At 36.3% G+C, this 26,995-nt stretch overlaps 2 protein-coding genes across 10 annotated transcripts; both read right to left on the bottom strand.

The window, feature by feature from the left end:
- Positions 1-225: 225 nt before the first annotated feature.
- Isha (Insulator su(Hw) mRNA adaptor) lies at positions 226-22,556 on the bottom strand. 3 transcript variants are annotated; one of them, XM_065353505.1, is made up of 19 exons: positions 22,188-22,556; positions 21,758-21,886; positions 21,524-21,685; positions 21,279-21,447; positions 21,109-21,200; positions 20,887-21,030; positions 20,699-20,808; positions 18,500-18,608; positions 16,981-17,156; positions 15,724-15,879; positions 14,847-14,950; positions 13,462-13,670; positions 12,182-12,353; positions 11,709-12,089; positions 7,927-8,058; positions 7,672-7,839; positions 7,492-7,594; positions 5,720-7,402; positions 226-1,029 (listed from the first exon to the last, which is right to left on the bottom strand). In XM_065353505.1, exons 1-19 carry the CDS (start codon positions 22,302-22,304, stop codon positions 567-569), a joined length of 4,779 nt encoding a protein of 1,592 aa, XP_065209577.1. In that variant the 5' UTR covers positions 22,305-22,556; the 3' UTR covers positions 226-566. The 3 variants fall into 3 exon arrangements, with proteins under 3 accessions (XP_065209577.1, XP_065209576.1, XP_065209579.1); XM_065353504.1 differs by having other exon boundaries at positions 11,709-12,101; positions 22,188-22,555; XM_065353507.1 differs by having other exon boundaries at positions 833-1,064; positions 11,709-12,101; positions 22,188-22,555.
- Positions 22,557-23,020: 464 nt separating this feature from the next.
- LOC135838007 (uncharacterized) lies at positions 23,021-26,966 on the bottom strand. Of its 7 annotated transcripts, none has more exons than XM_065353496.1 (15): positions 26,721-26,965; positions 26,304-26,637; positions 26,065-26,229; positions 25,919-25,980; positions 25,758-25,821; positions 25,621-25,683; positions 25,453-25,539; positions 25,291-25,360; positions 24,724-25,218; positions 24,503-24,643; positions 24,173-24,301; positions 23,886-24,005; positions 23,684-23,817; positions 23,451-23,599; positions 23,021-23,383 (listed from the first exon to the last, which is right to left on the bottom strand). In XM_065353496.1, the coding sequence occupies exons 2-15, from the start codon at positions 26,569-26,571 to the stop codon at positions 23,240-23,242; spliced, it is 2,091 nt and encodes a 696-aa protein (XP_065209568.1). In that variant the 5' UTR covers positions 26,572-26,637; positions 26,721-26,965; the 3' UTR covers positions 23,021-23,239. The 7 variants fall into 7 exon arrangements, with proteins under 7 accessions (XP_065209568.1, XP_065209569.1, XP_065209565.1 ...); XM_065353497.1 differs by having other exon boundaries at positions 25,931-25,980; XM_065353493.1 differs by having other exon boundaries at positions 25,919-26,229.
- Positions 26,967-26,995: the final 29 nt, after the last annotated feature.

The following is a 26,995-nucleotide window of genomic DNA, read 5'->3' as shown; positions in this document are numbered from 1 at the left end:
CAGGAGGATATGCCGTTTTTCAAAATTGAACTTTTCATCCGAATGAAGGCCAAATAGCGTGTGCGAATAGTCGATTATCACTAATTAACCATCGCTGATTGATCGATTTAACTGAATCCAAAATAGCCCAAATTTTCAAAACGAAATCAGCTGCCATGTTAGGTACTTTATCTAAATAAAATAAATAGACCTGATATTACGTTTCTCAGCGTAAAAAACAAATCATATTAAAAAACTAAACTTTATTTGCATTTTTTTTTTCAAAATAAATATTAAATATTTACATAAAAACAATAAATGTTTATAATAATAATCAATACACTTTTATACATAATCGTGGGTGTGTATATATAATATTTAAACAACGAAAATATGAAGAATGAAAAGAATAGAGGGGGGAGGGAGAGAGAGAGAGAGAAAAAAAAAAGAAATAAACGATAAAGAAAACACGAAAACTACACCATAAAACAAAAAAAGAAAAAAAAATAGAGAAAAAAGAAGAACGATCAACTGACTAAATATGGTCGTTACGAATATTATTATTATTATTACGATGCTGCGGATGTTCAAAAACTACTCGACCTAGGTGACATGAATGGTCTAACGTGTCTGGGCGCAGGAGGAGCGGCAAAAAACGGCGGCGGCGGTCGATGGCCCTGCAACCAAGGAGGTGGTCTTGGAAAATGGCCAGGGCCAGCGCCGCCACCGCCCCCGCCCCCGCCACCAAACCGCGGACCACCGAAATGAGGCGGTGGACCAGCACGGCCTAGCATACCACGATTTTGAAACATGATGCGAGGTTCGCGAAACCTTAATTGTATGCTATTTTGAAACAAGGAAGCCGGACCCAGAGCCGGAGCCGGCGACCGATTCGTGTCTAATAATGGTAGGGCAGCGTTAGGGGCATCGGCGGCGTTCGCGTCATTCGCTTCGTCATCGTACAAATTCAACGTTTGCTGTTGGCCGGGCCGCCGCAACGGTATTCGTACATCGTCAGCCATCTGCAAAACGCCGCCCTGCTCGTTCTTCCTGTGCACGCAAAAGAAAAATTAAATTCCTACTACCTGTAAATCGAGAACAAAAAAACCATATTTTTTTTTAAAACCAAATAAGCGACTAGGTTTGTGCTAAGATTCAGCTATGCTATACGTATAGAGTTAGGTATTCGCGAAATGCATATTAGATACAGCAACTAGGTGCACAGCTATTATTCGTACGAGTACAGTGTGTCTGAAAAGTCCATCGAACGGATGAACATGATTGAATAATCCTGATCATGTTGTAATTTTAATTGCAGCTTCTTCAAAAGTACATAGAAGAAAATACAGGGTGTTCAAAAACTTTTCTCGAATGATTTTTGGCAAAAAATGAAATTTCAATAAAATAATTTCTGCAGAAAACGAGCCCTTTTTGAACATTGATAAAAATCAGGAGTTTCGACCAAAATTGAGACTTTTGACAATTTTGACAAAGACAGAAAATCGAACTTTTTCAACAATTTTGTCAAAAATAAGACTTTTTATAGACAAAAAAACAGAATTTTTACTGCCCACACAATTTTAGGGAAAATACAACTTTTTGGACGAAAATAAGTGCTATTCGACAATTTGGTCCGGGGGTCATTCCATGTCAACTCAACCACAAAAAGGCGATTTTGAAAGTCATGTCTTTCGATTTCGCTCAATTTTTTTTTACAATATATACCCACCCAGTAAGTAAGAACCCCGCAATTAGTTTGGTCCCAGCCCTCTCAGGCGGCGGGTGGGGGGGGGGGGGGGGCTTCCATTATTTTCACATTGTCTCGAGCTACTCAACTTCAGCAGCCTATTCCTCCAAAACTATGATACTTTGATCAAAACTGATTTCACAGTTCGGAAGGGCATTGCATTTAGAACTTTTTAAGCATTTTGAAATTTTCAAAAGTTGAAAGTTGAACTTTCAAATTGAATGTTCAAATTTCAAAATGGCGCTGTAAGTGGGAGCAACCATGTAGAATTTAAAATAAATTTCCACAGATGCACCTTTTAATGCTTTTTTGAAATATTCATGTTTCGAGATGGGATCTCTCGATGGAGGGGGAGAACCCCTGCCCCCAATTTTGGGCGACACTTTCGAAAGAAAATCTGGGGCATGTGATATATCAAATTCTATGTTTTAGGTGACGCTGAATACGAATATGGCATCAGATTTTTGATAGGACCCCATCCATGGCCCTCAGCACCTCCCCAGAAAGGGTAAAATTTCAAAAAATTGTTTTGTTCGTGTAACACATGGAATAGTATGTTTTTGGTGACGCTGAACACGAATATGACGTCAGATGTTTGATTGGACCCCATCCACAGCCCCCAACAATTTTTTTGGACTTTTACCTATTGGGGGAGGTTCTGGGGGCCATGGGTGAAGTCTATTCGAAAAACTAAGGCAATATTCGTTTTCAGCGATATCGAAAACATACTAGTTCATGTGTCACACGAATGTAACCATTTTTTTGGGGGTCACCACCTTTGGGGAGATGGTGGGGGCCGTGGACGGGTCCAATCAAAAATCTGACGTCATATTCGTGTTCAGCGTCACCAAAAACATACTATTTCATGTGTCACACAAACAAAACACTTTTTTGAACTTTTACCCCCTTTTGAGGAGGTGCTGGGGGCCATGGATGGGGTCCTATCAAAAATCTGACATCATATTCGTGTTTAGCGTCACCAAAAACATAGAATTCGATATATCACATGCCCCAGATTTTCTTTCGAAAGTTTCGCCCAAAATTGGGGGCAGGGATGCTCCCCCTCCATCGAGAGATCCCATCTCCAAACTTGAATATTTCAATAAAGCATCAAAAGGTACATTTATGGAAATTTTTTCAAAATTTAATTTTAAATGGTAGCTCCCACTTACAGCGCCATTTTGAAATTTGAACTTTCAATTCGAAAGTTCAACTTTCAACTTTTGAAAATTTCGAAACACTTAAAAAGTTCTAAATGCAATGCCCTTTCGAACTGTGAAATCAGTTTTGATCAAAGTATCATAGTTTTGGAGGAATGGGCTGCTGAAGTTGAGTAGCTCGAGATAATGTGAAAATAATGGAACCCCCCCCCACCCGCCGCCTGAGAGGGCTGGGACCAAACCAATTGCGAGGTTCTTACTTACTGGGTGGGTATTTTTTGTAAAAAAAAATTTGATCGAAATTGAAAGACATGACTCAAAAACCTTGGTTGAGTTGGCATGGAATGACCCGGGGACTTTTTGGCAATTAAAAAATCTGGCAATTTCGTGAAATGAAGAAGAATTTTCGACAATTTCTGTAGAATTTTGAAATCTTTTTTTGATAGGGTGGGGTGGGGGGGGTTGGAGATGAGGTGAGAATGGGGGTAGGGGGAAATTCAAGTGAATAATTTTCCCAAACTTTCGGCAGAACATTGTGTTTTTGACAACTGGCAAAAAACAGGACCTTTTTTTTTAAATATTGGCCCGGATTTTTGACAATTTTGGCAGAAAGTCGAACTTCTCAACAATTTTGTCAAAAAATAGAACTTTTCAACAATTTTGTCAAAAATTGCCCCTTTTCAAAAATTTTGGCAAAATACAGTACTTTTTAGAAAAATTAGAATTTTTAATTTTTTGACTATTATGAAAAAATCTGACCTCTTCGCGCAATTTTGGCGAAAAGAGTAAATTTTGAAGACTTTAACAGAACATTGTGCTTTTTTTTTTGGAAATACAGGACTTTTAGGACAGCCAACGCAAAAATTAATACTCTTCGGATATTTAAACAGAAAAAAAATCATAAATTTACTTTTTTGCCAATTTTGGACACAAATAAGATTTTCTGAGATTTTGTCAAAAATTAGACTTTTTATAGACAAAAAAACAGGCTTTTTACTGCCCACACAATTTTGGAGAAAATACAACTTTTTGGACAAAAATAAGTGCTATTCGACAATTTGAGGACTTTTTGGCGCAATTATGAAAAAAATCCGGCAATTTCGAGAAATGAAGAAGAATTTTTGACAATTTCTGTAGAATATTGAATCTTTTTTTGATGGGATGGAGTGTGGTGGAGTGGGGTGGGGGGGGGGAATTCAAGTGAATAATTTTCCCAAAGTTTCGACAGAACATTGTGTTTTTGGCAACTGGCAAAAAACAGGACTTTTTTTAAAAAAAGTTTGACACGACTTTTTGACAATTTTGGCAGAAAGTCGAATTTCTCAACAATTTTGTACAAAGTAGAGAACTTTTCAACAATTTCGTAAAAAATTGCACCTTCATAGAAATTTTGGCAAAAAACAGTAGGTACTTTTTAGAAAAGTTTGAAAAAATCAGACCTCTCCAGGCAATTTTGGCGAAAAGAGTAAATTTTGAAGACTTTGACAGAACATTGTTTTTTTTTTTTTGGAAATACAGGACTTTTAGGACAGCCAAGGCAAAAATTACTACGCTTCGGATGTTTAAACCGGAAAAAAAATGAGAAATTTACCTTTTTGCCAATTTTGGACACAAATAAGATTTTCTGAGATTTTGGCAAAAATTTGACTCATTAACCATTTTGGGAAAACATTGGGATTTTTTTGAAATTTTAGCAAAAATTATAACTTTTTGACAATTTTGAAGTGAAAAAAACTGAGATTATTTGAAAAGGTGGGAAAATTTTTGTTTTACTGACACTTTGACAGTTCTGACAAAAGAACCGGAGCGAGCCTTTTTCAAAATTTTGGCAAAAACTGCATCTTTTTCAACAATTTTTCCAAAAATGTAACTCTATTTTCCTAACATATTCATGACTTTTTCTTCATACCAAAACTACACATTTCCGACCTTTTTTAAAAATTCAGGCCACAAAATTTGAATTATGATTTTTGGGATTTTTGAAATGGACAAAAAGTCTTGTATCAAAATTTTTTTGAAAGATTGCAGCAACAAATTTGATTGATTTTTTCTATAAAAATGTTTTTCACATAACATGTGCCTTTTTCACCAACCCCGAAAATCACAACCAAATTTTTCGAGTAAAAATTTTTCAAAATTGTTCAAAAGAAGTTTAGATAGAAATTTTCCTAATTTTCTGGCAGAGTTTAAATCCTCTTTTTTTTGATTGTATATTTTTTTCAAAAATCCCCAAAATCATGACCAAATTTTGAGGTCAAAATTCTTCAGAAATCCTCAAAAATCATTTCCGTCGTAATCTTCGAATTTTCCACCAACTTTTATGCAAAAATTCCACAAATCATAATCCAATTTTGTGCTAACATTTTTTTTTTAAAAGCTCTAAAAAGATTTAACGTTGAAATATTTGAATTTCCCGCAAAATTTTAACCCGTTTTGATAGTTTGCAAGGTCACTTTCGAATTATTTTACAAACGGTTCGATTTAATTCGAAATGGGGGGGGAGGAGATCACAAGCCTGCTGAAGTCGACATAATTTATGTGTGTTTGAAGTGAGGAAAGTAGCCAGCACTATCCAGTCAACATTTTTTTTAGAATCGAGAAATTTCAAAAATTTGATGTTTTAGCCCCCCCTCCCCCCCAATTACAACTGCGAAACTCGAAAATATGTCTCTTCCGATATTTTAGACTCGTATCTACAGAAAAACCATCAGCTTATCAGAAACGTCTCATCGATAAGATGGATCAGCATCGAGAGGGACTTTTCAAAACACACTGCACTTTCGTATTCGCTCTCGTTGAATTGCAAAACTCGCTAAAGATGAAAAAAACTTACGCAGACGCCGGTTCCGCTTCAGACGCCGCTACTGTTTCGTTATCAACGACGCTATCATCACAGAACATATCTTCGCTTTGATCTTTCTGCGCTGCGAATGTCTCTTGACGGTCTTGAGACGCCGCCGAACTATCGGCCAGATCTTCGCCCAGGTAGTCGATCTCGCAGCTTTTAATCGATTCGTCAAACCTAACTGGTTCCGGTTCGGGTTCGGTTACCGAAACGTTTGGTTTACTGGAGGGGGGTGGTTCGTTGAAATCGTCATCGTCGTCGTCGTCATAAAATATTTGTTCTTTACGTTGTGCAGGAGGAGCACGAGGAAGAGGTAGCTCGGGTACGGGCTCGGGCTCGGGCTCGGGCTCAGGTTCATGTTCGAACTCGGGCTCGGGCTCAGGTTCGTGTTCGAACTCGGGCTCGGGCACGTCGTCGACCGGAACCGATTGTCGACATTCTTCGAAAGCGTCGTCGCTCCTCTCGATGGGTGAATTTTGTTCGATGGAAATCGTGGGCGCGAGCGGCGGTTCCGGCATCGATGGGATCGGGATCGACTCTGTCATCGGTTCTGAATCGTCTATCTGCGCATCCCAACTCTCTTCCATGCACCAGTTCTCTTCTTCCTGCTGTTTGTCATTCTTATTATTCCACGCGTCCTGATTCATTGAGGTCATATTAGTCGCAGCCGGAGCCGTAGTCGTTGTCGTCGTCGTCGCACCAGCTGGTTTATCCCAACTTGGCTCTTCTCGTTTATTCCAATTATCTTCTTCGGGTTTATTCCAGTCTTCGGCCGGTTTAGAAGACGCCCAAGGCTGATCGGTGGTGACTTTATCGCCCCATCGGCTTCGTTTACCGTTATGATGAGTATTCTCCGGAGGCGTTTTATCTCGGCTTCGGCCACGTTTCTCGAATCTTCGATTTTTATCGTTATCCATGCCGCCGCCGCCGCCGCCACCACCGCCGTAATCTCTTCTATCTCTATATCGATCGGGCGATCTACCACGCGGCCTCATCGGACCCATATCTCTGGGAGGTCTACCGCCTCCACGCGGTGGGAAATCTCTGCCTCCTCTGCTGAAATCTCTGCTATCGTATCGATTACGTCTGAATTCGCCAGGACCACCGCCGGCACCGCCAGGGCCCATACCGCCTAACCGATCGTACTTGTTGTATCGGTCGTTCATATCGTAATTACTCTCTCTATACGGCGATCTTCCGTCTACTCCTCGGCGATCCCTGTTATGGTACTTGTCGCCAACGCCTCCGCCGCCGCCGCTGCGATCTTTATCGAATAATCTCGGATTACGATCGTAGTGACGATGATCTCGATCGCCTCCTCGACCAAACTCGCCACCGCCGTAGCGATCGCCGCCTCTGTGACGGAAATCTTCTCTGTCGTGGTGGTGATGATGGTGGCTCTTGTTGTTATCCGAATCGTTGGCGCCGTTCTCGCTGGTGAACGAGTTATTCAATTGGCTAGAGTTATTGCTGTTGCTGATGTCGTCGCTGCCACCGCCTCCTCCTCTGTGTAATCGATAATCGGTATCGATGGATGAATTATCGATACCGCCGCCGCCGCCAGGTGGGCCTCGGTCGTCTTTATCGATCGTGTTGCCAGGTAGGCCGCCCATCGGGTTCTTGCCGAATGACTGCATGAGGCTGGGGAATGCGTTCGCGAACGGGTTCGCACTGTTGAAGAAAACATAAAATGCAATTTAAAAAATAGAAGAATCATCGCAAAACTCTTAAAAAGCAACGAATTTGTACACAAAACTCACCTATCGACGCTAGATGTGTCACTACTCATATCGTTCGGATTCGGCGGCGTCGGCATATTCATATTCGGATTACCGGGCAAATCGATCTTGAAATTCGGATTACCTAAAGAGAAAGAAATGGTGCGTCAAGTACACAATTCGTAGCTACATTACCGCAATCGTCGTCTAAAATTTTCTTACCAGGGAAGAGTAGAGGAGGAGTAAGCCCGAACGGCGGTGGTTTGAAATCAGTATTCGGTGGCATGCCCGAAGTCACGTTCACCAAATTCGAAGCACTGTCTGGCAGCGGTATCTGCGACAAGGACGTGTTTGGATTCGGACCTGGGTTCAGCATCGGTAAACCGGGAGCTGGAATGCAAAACATCGCGATAAAAATCGATCCTTTTCGATAGTAAAATACATCAAAACGATAATAATTATTCGAGTGATACTTACGTCCGGTATTAAATGGCGGAGGTAATCTGTTTAACATTTGCTGAGGCGACATCAATAGCCCAGGAACGGGAGGAGGTACACCTAGAGGAGGCAGGAAATTACCGCCTAAAACGCCCATAGGGGTCAACAATCCTGCAATGAAAAAAGAAAAATTATTACTCAATTTTGTCGACTTTTGATGTACAAAGTGAGAGAATGTTGAAAATAGGCTGAATTAAAATAGATTTTCAATAATCATGAAACAAGACTCAAAGACAACATCCAGGCATATAGAATATGGAGTGAAAGACAAATCGAGATAAATCTGAAATTTGGGAACCAAGATATTTCAGTGATTGGCGTATATGCTCCAGAGGAAGGCAAAGAGGAGGAAAGTGACGAGTTCTACGAACAGCTCCAAAAGACCATCGACAAGATGAACCCAAAACGTAGCATTTTTGTAATAGGAGACCTCAATGCAAGAACAGGGTACAGTGAAAATGACAAAATGGTAGGAAGACATGGAGAAATCACAGTAAACAAGAATGGGAAAAGGCTGATTGACATCTCAAGCTTGTTGTAGCTTGAGATGTCAACAATTATGAACAGGTTCTACAAACATAAGAAATGCCATAAAATCACACGGGTAGCCAGAGACCAAGAGTCAATAATCGATTATGTGGTGGCGAACATCCATGCCAATAAGAAGACAATGTTAGATGTGCTAAGGTATCGGATCAGATCACCATCTTGTCAAAGCAGCCATTAGATTCAACAACATAGGAAAGACAACTGAATGTAGACAGATGCAGCTCAACATCAACTCATTAAATGATTCAGTAACAAACTAGCTGTACAAAAGAAGAATAGAAATCATTGAAAAAGACTTACCAATAGAAGAGGATGTAGAAAAGGAGTGGGTATGCCTGAAAACTATTGTACAGAGAGCAGCAGAGGAGGCACTAGGAAAAAGATCAAATAGACAAAACAGAGCTGTGGGACCAAAACGATTTTGGGATTGAAATTTTTTCATTGCGGGATTGAATTCATTTCCGAATTTGTTCTTCAAATTTTTATTTTGGTTTCAGGATTCATTTTAGGATTGAAAAATTTGTTTCACTGTTTCAGTTCCAGGTTGAATTGGTTTTGGTTTTGGGATTTTCATTCCAACCAATTTTAAGCCCAAATTCACCAATGAACCTTACAGGGGTCTAAAAAATGGGAGGTTTGACGTGAAAAATCCAATGGAATGATTACTTTAATGTTTCAAGTGCATATTTTGTTGAATTTGTCGAGCAATTTTTATTGTAATCTGAATGATTTACAATAAATGATGTAGGTAAAACAACCATTTTTCAAAATAAAATCGCAGAAAAAAAGGCAAAAATTGAAATACCAAAACTGAAACGAAATCATTTTGGTTTCAGGATTGTTTTCAGTTCAAAATGATATCGGTTCTGGGATTTTTCGGGTTAGGGATCAAGAAAAACTTACAGTTTTGGTTTTGGGATTGGATTTGAATCGGGATTTAATTTTAATTGGTCCAGGTTTTGGGATTGTTTCAGTCCCACAGCTCTGAGACAAAACCACAAAAAGCTGAAAATCTGGAACGATGAACTATCAAGAGAAGTGAAGAGGAAACAAAACCTTTTCCAGAAGTGGATGAGTTCAAAGAATGAACAAGACAAAGGAAGCTACAAAGAACAGTGCCGCAAGACAAAAAAGAGGATAAGAGAAACACAACAGGAACAATACAAAAGGTTTGTGGCAAACATGGATAGGGACACATATAAACTGAAACCAAAAGTATACAAAATAATCAAAAGATTATTGGAAGATGAGGCACACAGAGCCAACATTGCCCCACCAGACTGTGAAAAAATGGTCAAATACTATGCGAACCTATGGAGTGATCCCAACAATGAAATTGAAGTGGCAAACCATGAGGAGAACAAGTATGAGGCATTCTCTTGGGAAGAACTAGATGAAACCTTGAAAAGCTCCAGAAATGGAAAAGCCCCAGGCAGTGATAAATTATCAACAGACTTATTCGAGAACGCCACAATAACCATTAAGAAGAGACTGCTAGCTTTCTACAATAAACAGTGGCGTAGCCAGGATTTTCTCAAGGAGGGGGCAAAACCAGATTTTTAGGCATGAAAAATCGAAATGAGGGGTAATTTTCTAGAAACTTATTGTGATATGTGATGATATCATGAAAATGAAGGCAAAATTATTGCTCGAGCGAAGCGAGAGCGAAAATTTTTAGAAAAAATGGGTACAAACAACAAAAAAACGCCCATTTCAGCATGTTTTCTTTCAAATTTTTGCTCGCAAGGGGGGCATGGCACCCTTCGCCCCCCCTTGGCTACGCCACTGACAATAAAATACTATCAGGTGTGACCATACCAGAAGACTTCCGCACTACAATTTTAATACCAATCTTCAAAACAGGAGACCGAAATGACCCAGGAAACTACTGTGGAAGTAGCCTACTAAATGCTGCTTACAAAATACTTCCAAAGATGCTACGATGCTAGTGAGAAGAATCAAGAGCCATGCAGAGCCAATAATATTGGAATGCCAAAATGGATTTCAAAAGGGAAGATCATGCATAGATGGGGTATATGCAGCAAAGCTGCTGATGGAGAAGAGACGAGAATATAACTTAGAGACCCACACGTGCTTTGTTGATCTGGAGTAGGTGTATGATTGAGTACGAGGGAAGAAGTTGTTTGAAATCCTGAGGAAAATCAAATTGAATGAACAAAAAGTACGCCTAATTGAAGAAATATACTCGGATAATGTAATAAGAGTGAGATCTGGAAACATGTCGGAAGCAAAGAAGATAGGAAGAGGAGTAAGACAGGGATGCCCAATGTCATGTAGTCTGTTCAACATCTACTTTGATGACATGACTAAAGAATGGCTGAAAACCAAGCCAAAAGGGCTAGATATCAACAACACCCATGTCAATACCCTGCTGTTTGCTGATGATCAGGTGGTCTTTGTTGACAACAAAGATGACTTGCAGAGAGCAATGTACAACATTCAGAAAGTAGCTGATGAGTATAAAATGAGAATCTCGTCATTAAAAACAAAGGTGATGGCCTTCGAGGGGAAAGAGCCAATACGCAGTGAAACTGTTGTAAATGGACTGCCAGTGGAACAAGTTAAAAGCTTTAAATATCTCAGATGTCAGCTGTCATATGAAGGAGAAGTTGATGCACAACTTAAGATCAGTAAATTCCTGAGAGTAAGCGGAGCTATAAACCAAGCCATACCTCCAAGAAAAGTCAGAGCTGAAACTCGAATAAGAATCTACAATACGCTGGCAAGACCAATGCTGCTGTACAGAAGTGAAACATGGACAATGAGAAAGGATATAAAAAGCAGAGTAACCACAGCAGAAATGAGATTCATGCGAGCCACAGCAGGATATACTAGACGAGATAGGAAAAGGAACGAAGACATTCTGAAGGAGCTAGGAGCAGAGCCAACCATTAGACGAGTGAAAGATTACAGAAGGAAATGGCGAAAACATGTTGACAGAATGCCTGATGAACAGTCCCCTCGAAAAGTCAAAGAGTACACTCCAACTGGCAGGAGGAATAGAAGAAGACCAAAGAAACGACTTGATGATACATCGGCAAGCAATTCTTCTACATTTTCTCAGATGGGCTGACCAGCTCACCGGGTCAAAGTTCAATGATGATGATGCATAATCATGTTTCATAGAGGTTTACAAACCCGAAAAGCCCACACCAATCGTCTAATAATACATAAATAAACAAATTACTCACTAGGCGGTAAACCGAACGGATTCAGCAAATTCGGCGGCGGCGGTAACGATCCCGGCGTCTGAGGCGGTAACGGAATACCCAATGGAGGAGGTATATCAGGATTAGGAGCTACCATCGGCTGAGGACCATCCGGTAACGGTATCATCTGCTCCGGTACGCCGTTCTGCGACTCGATGATCATATCGTTCGAAGCTCGAGAGTGCGACCGCTGCATATCGTCGCCATCGTTGCTACTCTCGTCCATATCAGTACCGGTCGGCGTGTACAGCGCTTTAGAAGACGCAGCAGCTGCACCCGTTCCCGGAAACGGTATCGGAGGCATAAGGCTACCTGATGTAGGATGGGGACCGGATTTCGCTCCGTACGGTACTTTGCGTTTATCTTCGAGCAATGCTGAAACATACAATATCAGTCAAAAATCGAGGATATTTGCGATAGACGCGTAAGTTTCGAGGCGTCGTCGTCGTACTCACTTTTTAACCATTCGGGCATCGTTTCTTGATCCAAAACACCGCCTTCTTCGAGTAAATCGTAATCGGTGTCCGGTGTCAGCTTATTCCAGGGAATATACGATACGCCGTAGTCCACTTCCCAATAGTCTTTCCATTCTCGACCTTTCATACCTTTTCCAGGCGCCCAAGCAATCTACATAATTAAAATCATCACATATTAAACTCGGCAAGGGAAAACTAAATTTGCGGTTTTCATTTCACGTAAAAAAACAACAACAACAACAACTGCATAACAAGGTGACGTGGATTAAATTTCAGAACAAAGTAAGGTATTCTTCTCATTGACAGGAGTAGTAATTTACTAGGCGAAATTTACGATACCCTCCTCTTTCCCCCTCCATTTGGCATACTCTTTTACGAACCTCACTCTACTTCGTTTACCATTTTCCCCATAGAAATTTTCATTCCAAGTGACAGAATGACCTATTTTAGATAAAATATTGATATTGACGCCTAGACTGATAAATGATGATGAAGAGATGCCAAAATCATCATTTTACGCAAACAAAAATTTTTTTGTAAATATATTCTTGAAATGTGAGAAAAATTTCAATTTTGTACTCAAGATTGGTTGTAATCTCAGACTTTTGCTGCCAAAAAAAAAAAAAACGCAAATTCATCTTTAGAAAAAATTATCGAAATTTAGAAGGGCATCTGGACTGTAAAATGGTAATTACCGTAATTTTGGTCAAATCATTAAATTAATTTATTTTTATGTTCATCAATCGAAGAATAAAACGAAAGTCTGAGATGAAAAAATTAAAATGGATTCTCTCCAAATATTTTACATTCCCACCCCCTCCCACCAGACTTGATCTAAAAAAGGTTCAAAAAGTGGCAGGGATTATTTAAAAACGTCAGAACTCACTTCGACAGAAATTTCCATTTTCAACCCCAAACATGATAAAAAATTCAACTTCCCCTTCGAACTTCGCACAAAAAAAATTCTAAAATCGCAAAAATAACTAGTTATCATAACATGAGAGGAAAAAGAAATCTGATTTTTGCACCCCCACCCCCTCTCCTCCCACCACCACCCATCACAAATATCTAGTACAATAATTATACCCTAATGGATTACGAACACCTCTTCTCCTTGAAGGATCAAGGCTGAATTTAGACTAAAAATTAAACCTCAAAATACACATCAACACGACAAACAGACAGACAGGCAGTTACGACGTAATAAAAATAGATAATTAAATATTCAAAAATAACTACGATCTCGAAATGATGTATACCGTTATCGATTTTCCGTGTAATTTGGTATTCTTCAATTTGTGCAGGGCTCGGTAAGCATCTTGTCGTCGATTCATGCATAGGAAAGCGCACCCTCGCGGAGGAATTAAGTCAATTGAGACGATATCGCCGAATTCGCCGAACGTATCGCTTAAATCTTGTTCTTGAACTAGTTTTGATAAATGGCCGACCCATAACGTTGTACTGCAAACTGAAAAAAAATACGTAAAATTAGAAATTATTGTCAACCAAAAACGTCAAAAATACGATTAAATCTTTGATAAAATAATTAAAAAATTAAAGTTACACGAGTGGAAAAAATTGTAATCATTCTTTCGAAAAGATGAAGCGAAATAAAATTGGCAAAGAGGAAAAATGAGTTTTTTACTCGCTTGAATAGATTAATCGAATTTTAGAATCGATTTTATAACGTTATTCCAATTTCTCGGAAAATTTTTTCAATTTAATTCTGAAGTTGAAAATCAAAAAAAAAAATCAGAATTAAAAAAAATATAATAAAATCAATTTAGCGGAAAATGGTCAGAAAAATAAAAAAATCGCCACATTTTTTCAAAAGGCACTCGATCGAAAAACTAGAAGATTGAAATTACTGACTGAAAAATAATTTCGACGTATCAAACCCTCCTTTTTTTCCCTTTCAAGCTGACTTTATTTTTATCATACTTATTGAATTTGAATTTTGAAAATTATTTCAAATTTCGTAGAATTTCTGAATGACACGAGTATTATTTTGCCCCTTTCCCGAATAAAGAAAAATCATCTTTTGTGATTCGAAGATTGAATTAATGAATTTTCAAGTTTTGAAAAAAAGAAAAAAACGCACAAATAATTGCAAAGGAAGTAAAAAAGAATCCTCTCGTCAGATAAAACCAAAATTTTCTAAAAATAAATTTTTCGTTTTTCTCGTAAAATTTATCAGGTGATTTTTTTCATCACGATACTTGAAAATTTCCAAAACAATCACTAATTTTGATCACATTCGACCATAATCGATTTTTCAAAAATTATAACAACCTTTCAAGGCTAAAACTTGAAAAAAAAACCGATTTGTAAAAATTACAACGAACGACAATAAAAAATAATTCAAATCCAATTTTCAATCACATTCCCAAAAAATTACACGTCGCAAAAGAGTAAAAGTGGCTACAAATCGAAAAAGATTGAAACAAAATCCAAAAATCAGCGATTAATAAACGAAAATCAAGAATGCCTGACACTTTTCTGATATTTTAAAATAGCCTCAATAATATTACTATTAACGTTTTTTGAAATCTCAAATTACGAGTAAATATTTCCACTCGAATCCCTACAAATTACACGCTGAACATTTTAAAATAGGTACTCCTTTTTCGAGAAAGAAACTAACCAGCCAAATGCTTTCTTTTGATCGGAGGCAACGCACGTCTACGTCTATCTTCGTTCCTTTCACGATCTCGACTACGGTCACGATTCCAAGATCTGCTCCTGGTTCTGTAAAAATACAATATTTCTTGAATTAGTACTTAGTCAAGTATACCAGGAATAAATATAAATAATACATAAATAAATGGAGGTTGAAATCCACCACCATTCTATTTTTTAGAAACGCTACTTCGATTAATACTGGTTTTTTTTGGGGGGGGGGGGGAGAGAATTTATTTTTGCTTCAGATTCTGAATTCGATAAAATCAGAAATGTTATTGAATGACCAAAAAAAAAAAAATTGAAATTTTAGTTCATCGAATTATTCATCTCTTTTTTTCATTCTCTCAAAAATACTTAGTTTCAAAATTCAAACTTGTGTTTTCAATTTTCAAAAAAAAATTTCAAATAATACAACTTTAAGTATTTTTTTAACCACAAAAAATAAAAAAAAAGTTTCTTCGACTTAATTACAAAAATTCTTCAAAGATGCCGAAGACATTTTTTTCAAAAAAAAAAAAAAAAAAAATTAATAAAATTAATAAAAAATTCTTTTTGCCCACCAAAACTTGATGAGGCAAAACTTTCTCAAACCTATGCATTTTTTTCATTTGTGGGGAGGGAGAGGGAGGGGGGATTTTAAAACAAATTATAATTATTATTAAACATTCATGGCGGTAACTTTCGAAACCAAGAAGGGGAAAGCAGACAGGTCAAACATTGAAAAAAAACAGACAAATTTAAACAAAATTTTCGGGCGAAGTTTCACCAAATTTTGAGAAATTTGAAAATCGACTCATCTAGCATTTATATTTATGTAATATTGAAACAATTAAAAATACCTTCTACGCCCACGACGAGATCTTGAAGGAGTTCTAGAACGAGATCTGGATCTTGATCGAGAATATGATCTACCACGAGACTTATCACTTGGAGGCGTGGCGATATGATCTAAATCGATTACTTCTAACGGTTCGGTGGCGGTTTTCTCCATAACACTGTAAAATACAGAAATTCACGATTAGAGAAAAAAATTGAAATACAGAATTTATCAAAAACTAACAATAAAGAAGCGTTAATAGTAAAAATACAGCGAAAATAAAAAATAAAATAAAAATTTTTCGAGGTCATGAAATTAGAAAAGATAATTTTTCAAGGTGATTCCAATTTGAATATGCTTTAAAATTATCGGATTTTATGAAAAAATAATTCCCAATTGTTTTCATTTTTTGTTCAGTTCAAAACAGTTGCCGGAGGGAAGTTTTTTTTTAATATTAGCTCGGGATGCCAAGGAAGATTTTTCTTGGAAAAGGGAATTAGAACAATTTATACGCGTAAATGAGAAATTTTTGAATAAATTCAATTTTTCAACCAAGAGGAAATTTTCAGAAAATTTTTCAATTTAAAAATAAAAACTAACAACTTTGGGAAGTGGGAGAAAAATAAATTTTTCAAGGACACCGAACATTTTTAAAACTAAAGAAATAATTTTCTAAAAAAGACAAAAGAAAGACATACAATCAGTAAGTATTTAACCAAAATTAAATTTGAGAATTTGAAAAAAAAAATACGGTCAATTTTTGAGAACCTAACACGTAATATGTAGTTACAAAAAAAATGCAATTGAGAAGATTCATATTGAATTTCAAAAATGGTTGAAAGCACAAAAAAAATCGAACAAAAATCAAACAAAATAAATTTTGATTTGAAAACTAAATTAAAATTATTTTAAAAAAATGTCGAATAAAATGTATTTAGGAAACTCGAGAACGAAATAAAAAAATATAATTTTCACGATTTTTTTTTCAAATTTTAGATCGAGTAAAATTATAAAAACCTACACAAGAGACTAGCCGAGTCCCTATATTTAATACCTCAAATTAGAATCCAAAAATACCCTCAAAATTAATTTTTTTAAACATTAAAAAAAACGAAATTAACCAACGCGTTCAGTTTAGAAATAGGAGAAAATTCTAACAAATTTGCAAAAATACCACCTTCCAAATTCCGCTCTAAACCGAGTCCAATTCTAACAAAAAGTAAGGGGTAAAAAAGACATAATGATATAAGAACAAGAGAACAAGACGTGACAAACGTACATCTCGGGTTTATCATCTAAATCGTCGTCGTTAGCGGCCGCATTAGCATCCATATTTTGCATTCCACTGGCGTAGAATTCCGCTGGGTTGCAATTTTGCAGATATGCCTGTTGTTGCTGCATCAACGCCTGATTGAAAGCTTGCATTTGTTGGTTTTGAAACATACGTTGATGTTCCTGGGGGAAAAAAAAAGCATCGTCAGTTTATTCGTAGTCTCATCGTAGGTACATTACATAATTTACATACTACATAATACATATATTACAATGTTGCCACATGCAACACTTTTCTTCACACTATACAGAATGTTCAGCCTTTCAAAGAAATATGTCGATTTTACAGACCAATTTTACACATTTATCAGTGTCAAATTTTGAAAATAGGAATTTCAGGAATTTTCAAACATTTTGTCATAAAATTGGCTTCTTTGATTTAAGAAAAAATTCAAAAAGTATTTATCTCGTTTGTAAAAAGCGAACCTCATAGAAAAATTTTGATTTCGTAAAGCCTAGTTTTTAAAAATTTACAGACATGTGAAATTCTTTTGTGATTTTATTTTTGCCCCAACTTCCTAAATTTGTTGATTTTTATAAGAAAAAAAAAAATCATGAAATTTTCGCTTTTCAGTTAGAAATCAAGTCGAGCTTAGCTCCTTCAAAATAAAAATAAATAATAATAAAAAAAAAAAAAACAGAAAAATCTAAAAATCTTGAACAAAATGTGGACTTTTACAATTTAGAGGGAAATGAGAACTTTTTGACAATGTTGGCAAAAATAGGACTTTCTGGCCATTTTGGCAAAAGACAAGATTTTTTTGGAATTTTTTGACGGAATACAAGACTTTTTTTTTAGCAATCCAGGGAAGAACAGGATTACTTTTTGGCATTTCTGTCAAAAAACGAGTTTCTTTTTAAAAAAAAAAAAATATTGATCAAAACAAAGAGGATTTTTTGGGCAATAATCAGAGGCCTTTCTAATTAGGATTTTTGACCATGACCAATGACCATTCTGTCAAAAATGAGATCGTCTGGCAAGTTTGCAAAAAAAATGTGGCTTCTTCACAGTTCTAGAAAAAGTTGAGACTTGTCAACAATTTTGGAAAAAAATTAGACTTTTTGGCAATTGGGACTTTTTTACTATTTTGACATTAAAAAAACGGGACTTCTTTTGGAAATTTGGACAAAAATATTTTTTTTTTCATTTTTAACAAAATTGAGATCATTTGTGCCAATTTTGACTTAAAAAAAAAAAAAATTCAGGCAATTTTGAAAAAAAAACAAACAGGATTTAATTGGGAATTTAAAAAAAAAATAGGACTTTGGGCAATTGAGGCAAAAATCAACACCTTCTGTTTTTTTTTTTTAGAAGAAACCCGTCTTTAGTTCTGAAAGAGAAGAGTTGGTATGGAGGACAGAGGAGGAGTAGGGAATTCCTTAACTTTTCAACATTTTTAGGGGAAGACTGAACACTGTGGACAATTTTCCATAAATCAAATTCTCATAATAATATCGAAACTCACCATGATCGAAGGAAGCTGCGCATCTTGCGGTTTAGCTTGCACCTGAGCCATCGACAATTGAACTTGTAGATTATGAATATGTCGTATTATTTCGGGATTCGTTAACAAGCTGCAAAAAACAATACAAAAATACCAAACGATAAAAATAAACAGTCGTCTAAAGACTCGTAAATCTGTACACGAACAGTGGCGTCTAAAGGTCAAGGTATGGTGATGGTTGAATTTTCGTAAGATCAAAAAATATTCGTACTTTCAAAATTATCAAAAAATATAATAAAAAGTAATCATTAATCAAATCATACAGTATCATCATGTATCAACGATTTTTCAAACATAACGAAAAAAAAAACCAAAATATTTCAAATATTCTTGAAATAAAAAATTTTAAAAAAATGAATAGGTAATTTTTTTCTATGATTTCTGTTTTTATTCAACAATTTTGTACAGTTTTCATGGTAGACATTTTAATAATGTTAATTGTTAATACACCCTCAATTTCTTAAAAATGCATTCAAAGAATTCTGTTCAAACATTTTCATCAATTTTACATCGTTTTGAATATCGCAATACTTTTTGTCATTCCATACCCTGTTTTGAAAAATTCTGTAGACGCCTCTGTACATAAATATCTCTCTGCTTCGAGTCTTTAAAATTTTCAACAATTAAAAATATCGTAACTGCCTGTTAATACCTAAGTGTCGTGTTGCAAATATATCTAGGTACCAATATGTAATTACAACTCATTCTAAGTATAAATATAACCCATAAGTATTCTACACATTAAATACTTCAACACCCATTTCATCGTTATCTAGTACATTTCGTATGCAGAATGCCAATGTTCAGCATAATCAAAATGGCGAACTTGGGTATGTCTCCAGAAAATATTCAGTTGCTATTGTTGTTTTTTATTTTTGCATTTACTTTATTATTTCTAAGCCGAGTTTTCTTTGGTATCATTCCATCAAAAATAAATTTAAAAAAAGAAATAAATCAATTTTTTAAACCTAAATAATTCTCTGAATTTGCTGATGAGCAAAAAATCATGATTTAGAAAATTAAAAAAAAAAAAAAAAAAAAAAAAGTAAACTTCAAATTCCTAATGTCGAAATCTGCAATATTAATCTTTTTCAAAAAGTCAGTTCACAAAGATTTTTCATATACCCCCAATTTCCTCCCCCCCCCCCCCAAAAAAAAAGTTCACGACCCACCAAACTATCTCTTCAGCTCAACCGAAATCAACGTATAGAATTAAAATTCTGTAAATGAGCAGATCGCAGCTGCACAAACACCTAGATTGGGAAGAAGCCAAAGGTTAACTTTCAAATCACCTCTATCTCGTTAAAAATGTCTGATTTATCGCATCGTGCCTTTCGAAGAAGAACGCTTCGAAGAATGATAAAATTCAGAAAACTCGGCTCGAGAAATAACAGAGCACATCGCAGTGTTGTTTTTGTTGTTTTTTTTTTTTACTAGAATAACACAAATTCTTACCTACATTCTGAATCTTCTTGAGGAAAGGTGAAAATGCACGATCACTTACCTGATTTCACCCAATAATCACTTGAAAAAGTACACGAAAATAATTTCTCGGTTGATAATTATATTACGTGTACTCCTCGGATCTAATTGTCTCTCAATTTCAGATTGATCTTATTCTAATTCGATCAGTAGCGAAATCTAACTAGCGAATTTCAATGCTATAAATCAAATCTTCTTTTGGAAAAAAAAAGAACCATCACATAATAAAATGTTTCGAATGGTTTCTGCCTGGTAATGTCAAACACATTACACATTTTGGTTCGTTCGTATCGTTCCATGAGTCAGATGTGCACCCAAATAGGAAATAATAGAGCTTTGTGTTATCGAGCTCCAAAATGAAAAACTAGAATCCGCTGCTGATAATACTCTATAGTACATAATTCTACTCATTTCTAAATCTAACGAGTAATCATCTAGTTTGGCCATTTGTTCTCGACATCGAAGCATCGTATCGTATAAAATAATGGAAAATGCGAGAAAAATTTCCATATTGCTTGAATGAAATCGCGACGCAAATCGCCATTTGAATTTTCACAATGACGCGATATTCGTCAAAAAATAATAACGGATCGATTTTTTTCGTTTCAAATCTTCGTACGAATCGATCAAAATGCTTAGTTATCGTTGCTTATTAATAAATCAATTCAAATAAGTAACCTGGATAAATTATCTGCCGACTGAGCTGGTTGATGAGCCGATTGCGTTGAAGGTCCGTCTTCATCTTCTTCTCCATAATCATAATCCAAAAGCTTGCGGTCGAATTTCACCTAGGAATAAAATTATTTCGAATTAGAATCATCAATAACACAACAGCATTATTCAACCGTGTTCTTGACAATATGTACTTGATCATTGCCAGGTGTCGCGTTTCCGGTGGCTGGAGAAGCGCTGGTCGGAGCTGACGATTGTTGAAGCAGGTTGGTTAACGTTTGTAAAGACTGAATGAAATTCGGATCGAGCGAGTTTTTATTTGCCGAGCCATCCATTCGCTGAAAAATAAACGAACGTGTTATTATCATTTTGCTCGAAATATCGGTCGAGGAGAAATTAACTGAATGAAATGTTACCGGTGTCGAGTTCATCGCGTTAGTTGAATAGAATGAGTTCTGAAGAGTCGCATCGAGTCCGGTTTTCGCGGGTGATTTCTTCTTCTTTTTGCCTATAAAACGTACGATCAATTTATTAATACACCGAATATTGGAACAAACATGCTACTAAAACTGATAAAATATGTTACCCGAGGAGGGTGACTTCTTCGATGATTTTTGAATAGCTTCGATTTCTTCGTTATATAAGGTCGGTAATTCGTCTTCTCCGGCTTCGGCCATAACGAGGAATTTTTTCAACAAGTCGTCCGGAAATACTTTGTGTTTTTGCCATAAATTAATCACGCGAACTAATTTTTGCTACTCGAACAAAAAAGATTACAAATAAATAAACAAATTAACGAAAACACTCGTCCAAACGACTCGATTTCAATACCTTATCATCTTCCGGACATGTACAAATATTTTTAAACGTTTGCAGTAAATTTTTAGAAAATCTCGGGGCGAATACGTCCTTTTCAACGCCGAACTGATGCCTGGATTGTCTGACAATTGAATCGATTACGTATAATCCCGGTATTTTATAATCTGGCCGACACTATAACAAACATTAAATTCGTATTAGCATCTCGATTATTCGAAAACATTCTCCATTTCATCGACTACTCACTTTAAGGATGAATTTTTCGACTCCATGTACTACATGTTTATAGAATTTGACTGATTTCATAGCGGCTTTGGTAATAGCGGTCATCTTGGCTTTGGATATAGGCGGCTTTATATCGTACAGCGAAACCAACTAGAAATTAATCAAAATGATACAAATTAGTGTAAGTTCAACTCGCAATTAGGCATCATGATGGCGGTGAAAACATTGAACTTGTAAACGAAACAACGCGTGATAACGCGACGCCTTCCGTATAGTATACCTTCAACATTGAAATTACTAGATTACAGATTTCGACCGAGAAGGTTGAAATTTATAATTTCAATTAAAGGTATCATAGAAAAGTAATCGTTTAAAGTATTAATAACGTGATGAAAACAAGGCAGCATGACATGAAAATCATGTAAATATTTTGATACGAGAAATATCTTACTTCGTTATTAAAGGCTTTGACAACTTCCATTTTGGATTCGTCTTGGAACAGATGCGGATTAGGAATAGAAATAATGTTTTCCGAGGCGAATTTATCGTTAAATTGAAAGTTTTCCATCTGTTCTTTGTCACGATAGAATGTTTATGACACAATTACTAACTCGTACGTTAGACACATACTGGCGAACGGTGCTTTAAAAACTACATGACTAACACGATGATGGCAAAAAATAACAACGATTTTACAAAAACTACATTCGAATTGAATGTAAATTAATTGCAAGGCGAAAAATATTATGAATAAATAAGTTACTGCAATTTTTACTTCACGAAAAAATGATTCGAGCTTTCGAGTCGGAGTACGTGAGTTTGGCGTACCCAGCACCACAAATTTTGCCCGGCTGTGTGCAAATATGACAACAGTATTATGATCTGGGTAAATGCACTTTAAGGTGTAGTATAAAAGCACGCACCTTAAGGCAGAATTTGCCAGTATTTTAATGATCGATATGATAACTCGAGGAATATTTACCTATCTCGTATCTCATTGGTTGATTTAGATATAAATAAATTCCTATTGGTCAATTTGAAATAGGCGCCTTTGGAGGGGATAATCAATCAAAAAAGCGGGGGAGGGGGAGGGCTGGTGAAATAAAACACGGATGCGGCGCCCGACGTATTTTCTCTTCATCTTCATCGTTTATTTATGGACTATTTCAAAAAATTTAGCCCTGAAATAAAACTTCTGAAGTTTTGAAACATTTCAGCCTGTTTTAGGACTCTTGAGTAAAATTAGTACCCTAGTAAAATTAAAATAAAAAAGTTGACAGCTGATAATAATTCAGAACAAAATATTTCTAATCAAAAATCAAAAATACAAAATTCAAGTAAAGACGTAAGATATCATCAAAGTATCATACAGTTAGGAATGAGTATCACGTATGGTAAAAAAAAGTTGAATCCAACAAAAAATTCACGATAAGTACTTGAAATGTACAAAGAAAACACAATAATAAACGAACAAACGAAATAAAATGAGTATCAAAAACGTAATCAGTACGCAACTAGTGTACAATCCGAATGATTCTCTTCAAACGCATAAATATCAGCCAAACATCCAACCGTAAGAGATACAGGTTCTGCTCCTATCTTACTCTTACCCAAGCAAACTAAAGCCGATGCAAAGGGTTTATTTACCTACGACAAACAAATTTAAAATTAAATACTGGAAAATTCATATCTCACGAAGTCATATTGCGCTTACATCCAATTTCAGAGCACGGGCTTCTTCTTTACTAGGATACACTACTTTTTTCACCGCATCAGATTTATTTTCATTTGTAATTTCTTTTGAAGAAACATCATTGCGAGATTTTCTTTGAAAATTTTGATTTCGCCAACCTCGATTTTTTTCTACAAGATATTCAATTCATCCATATTTCAGATCGTGACTACTTCAAAGAAATGTAAAATTATGGGGAAACGTTCGTCACATACCTAAATGTGTACCTCTGGGAGAAGAGAACCTTTTTTTATCACTAAACACGGCAGGAGTGCTGCATGTACTCAGTTTGGATGATACAGATGTCGTTGAATTAACACTCGAATCGCTTTCAAAACCATCCGCATCCCTAAAACCAACGACAAAGATAAACTCAACGTAAAATCCCCAGATGATTGATGAAGCTGATTAACCTACTTGGTAGATTTTGACGAGTTACTATTCCAATTTTTGCCTCTTCCACGACGCGATCTTACTCTGTTACGTTTATGAGGGTTTCCATCTTTCGAACTTTTGATTTCACCGTCGTGCCTAATCCTGTTGAAGAAATAAGCGATTAAAATGGCATACCTACCTACTTTTCATTGAGTAGGACCTATAGCATAATTCAAGAACATTTGTAACTATCCAAAATTACTACTAAATAAAATAGAAAAATTCGTATAAATAAATTCAATGGAAAACTACAGCAAAAATGTAGGTACCCAAACGATTCAGCATCGTTTTTCACATTTTCCGACACGCTAAAACGACGACGTGGGAATTGCGAGTACACTTTCTCGTAATGGCGTACATCGGGTAACATTAACAAAGGTTCAGCAACTTCTCCTTTGCTACATTGAATGGCAAAAATTAAAATTCAGACAATTAATACGAAGTTGCATTAACGATTTTAACATGCATTTTTCGCCCGGTTAGTTGCATAAGTTTTGGTTAAATCGTAAACGCGCGAACATCACGTAAAAGATAGGTAGGCAGGTTAAAAATGAAGACCCTAGGATATAAACAAAGGTTATCGATTCCGAGTAATGTACCTTGATGTAGGTAACTGATACACCTTTTCACGAATCTTTTTATCGGATTTTTGTAAACGATCTCCGCCGTTATCAATCCTCAAATTGGTCATTTTTTTCTCGAAACGATCGTAATCTCTAACATCAGGTAAAATCAAAGATCTGCGAGACGTGACAGCATAAGTTAATAATCTAGGATAAAAATATATAAATTCAAAATATATCATTTGATGAATACTAACTGGGTGCTGAGATTGAGATTATCATTCCTATTAGCGAATTTTGGATTCGACGACTTCTTAAAATCAGCCGAAGGTGCCGAATGATGACTACCTCTGCCACGTTTGTCTTTGAATGAGGCTGAGGCATGATGAAGAGGTTTATCGTGATTCTGTTGAGAATCTCCTGGGTATGGACATGGCATAGGGCCGAAAGGTCCTGTCGTCGGAGCATAAGTAGGATAGTAAGGGAAAAAATGACGGGGATAAGGTCCGTAATATGGTTGATACGTAGGTTGATGATTAACGTTAGGTGTAAATCCAACAGGTCTAGTAGGACTCGTGGGAATCGACATCAAGTGAGGTGGCGTGTAGGGAAAGGGATGAAACTGCTGAGCTGGATACGGATGATGGGATACGTGAGCGCTTTTGGAGTTTTCAGGCGGATGAAGCTGATGAGGCTGACTCAAATAATTCTTTTCAACTTTTGATTTTAACTCCTTGGAATGGATTTCATTTCTGGAAATACGACGTACACATTTTAAAACCGTTTCAAAACGTTTGAAAAAACGAGAATCAAAGAAGACCTACCTCAACAGAAATTTCACTTCTTCAAATTTTTTGTTAACTTTCTCAATCATGTCATCTTTTGATGAATCGCCTAACACAAAAAATATTAAGGAATAAATACCTCATCTCAAGATAGGTAAACTCTACAAAAAAATTGATAGATGAGAAAGGTATAGGATTTACCTGCAACACCATCTTTAATTTCACTTTTAGGAGCAGGGGTTTTCAAATTTTCTAATAAAGTTCGTATGCGTTTTTGAATTGTACCATCTGCATAACAAAGTGTCAACAAATTAGGATTACATTATTTTCATTAATGAATAATCACCTTTTTTGTTTCAGAATACTCACTTTGTTGCGTTACTTTCGCTTGCCTCAAACTTTTCAACGCAGCTGCAGCTTTTTTCTTCGATTCTGTTTCAAAAAATGAGTAGGTAATCAATCAACACGTAGTCGTTAAATTTAAGAATTATAAAACTCCAACAAACCTTGTGTGAATTCGCCGAGACTCGTTTCAAACCAAGAAATTAAATCTGCTACGTAGTCGGGATTCTAAAAAACCAAACATAGTAAAGGAATCATTACACAAAACATATCAATTAGGTACCTATTAGAAAACAATAATACCAAAACAGAACACAAAACATACCAATAAACTGACCTCTTGTTCAGATTTTAAAGTAGCAACTTCCGTCTCAAGCTGTTCCTTTTCTGAAAGCAAATTTCGTTTTTCTCGAATAAAGCTTTCTTCATCAATCGATCTCTGGCTTATAAATAATTGGTTATACTCCTCACTCATATCTTGAGCACTTTTAAGTAGGGCATCTCGTTTCGAACTTTCCATCGCCAATTGAGTTTGCAACTGTTCATTATTTTTTAATAAAACATCAGCTGCTTTTTCTTTTTGAAAATCCTTGATCGAGTTCATTATCGCGATATCCAATTCTTCGTCTTCGTTTCCTATCAGAATACATCGATAATTGTTTACATACAGAATGAGCTTCAAATAAGTAGATAGGTATGGGTATATTTACGAGGTCTTTGAGGATTCCTTTTCACTAGTTCGATTAGGTTCAGCAACATTAAATTCGTCGGTAAAGTATCAATCAGATCGCTGCTGGTTATGTTCGGAACAAGTTTCCTACACTGAGGACAACTCAGGCATCCTTCATGTTCGAAAGTTTGCTCCAAGCACGTCTTGCAGTAGGTATGCTGGCATGGTAGCATTTTACAGTTTTCGTCCAATCGATCGATGCAAATGGCGCATTCCAACAACTGTTCTTGAACCACAATCTCCGTCATGGTGATGATGATCGTCGATCTCCGGTTGGTTCAAATCACATAAATTCTCAATTGTTATAGCCGCTTCTGAAATAACAACAAAAATTACTTACAAATACACAGATATCTTATCAACAGTTCGAAACGATATGTGAGATGAGATCACGTACTGTGCTAATTGAATAGTCCGTATAGCTAAAATACACACCGAAGCTTTACTTAAGTACTTGAAATTGATTTAACGTTGTAGCAATTTTATTTGAACGAACTGAGCAATCGATAACCCACCAAATGGTACACTTGAATTAAATGTATAGAAATTACTACGTACAATCTAATGAACTCACATCGAAATCGAAAAATACTCAGAAGACGTTGACGGAGCAAGGGGCAAGCAAAACTTTAAATAATCTTATCTCAACACACACAAACACGTCGAAGAGAG

The sequence above is a fragment of the Planococcus citri genome, chromosome 2 (assembly GCF_950023065.1).
Source record: "Planococcus citri chromosome 2, ihPlaCitr1.1, whole genome shotgun sequence".
Classification (NCBI taxonomy): domain Eukaryota; kingdom Metazoa; phylum Arthropoda; class Insecta; order Hemiptera; family Pseudococcidae; genus Planococcus; species Planococcus citri.
Note: the sequence above shows the minus strand (reverse complement) of the source record. Positions and strands in the feature narration are given on the sequence as shown.

What these genes read in the sequence shown, in the direction of transcription:
- LOC135838007 (XM_065353493.1), bottom strand. Translation starts at nt 26,571, where the DNA reads ATGACGGAGATTGTGGTTCAAGAACAGTTGTTGGAATGCGCCATTTGC. An exon ending in AAGGAATCCTCAAAGACCTC is followed by an intron (nt 26,230 to 26,303) that starts GTAAATATACCC and finishes GTATTCTGATAG; the next exon opens with GAAACGAAGACGAAGAATTG. An exon ending in TCTCGGCGAATTCACACAAG is followed by an intron (nt 25,684 to 25,757) that starts GTTTGTTGGAGT and finishes TTTTTGAAACAG; the next exon opens with AATCGAAGAAAAAAGCTGCA.
- Isha (XM_065353504.1), bottom strand. Translation starts at nt 22,304, where the DNA reads ATGGAAAACTTTCAATTTAACGATAAATTCGCCTCGGAAAACATTATT. An exon ending in CGCAGCTTCCTTCGATCATG is followed by an intron (nt 17,157 to 18,499) that starts GTGAGTTTCGAT and finishes TTTTTCCCCCAG; the next exon opens with GAACATCAACGTATGTTTCA. An exon ending in GAAGCGGAACCGGCGTCTGC is followed by an intron (nt 1,030 to 5,719) that starts GTAAGTTTTTTT and finishes TTGCGTGCACAG; the next exon opens with GAAGAACGAGCAGGGCGGCG.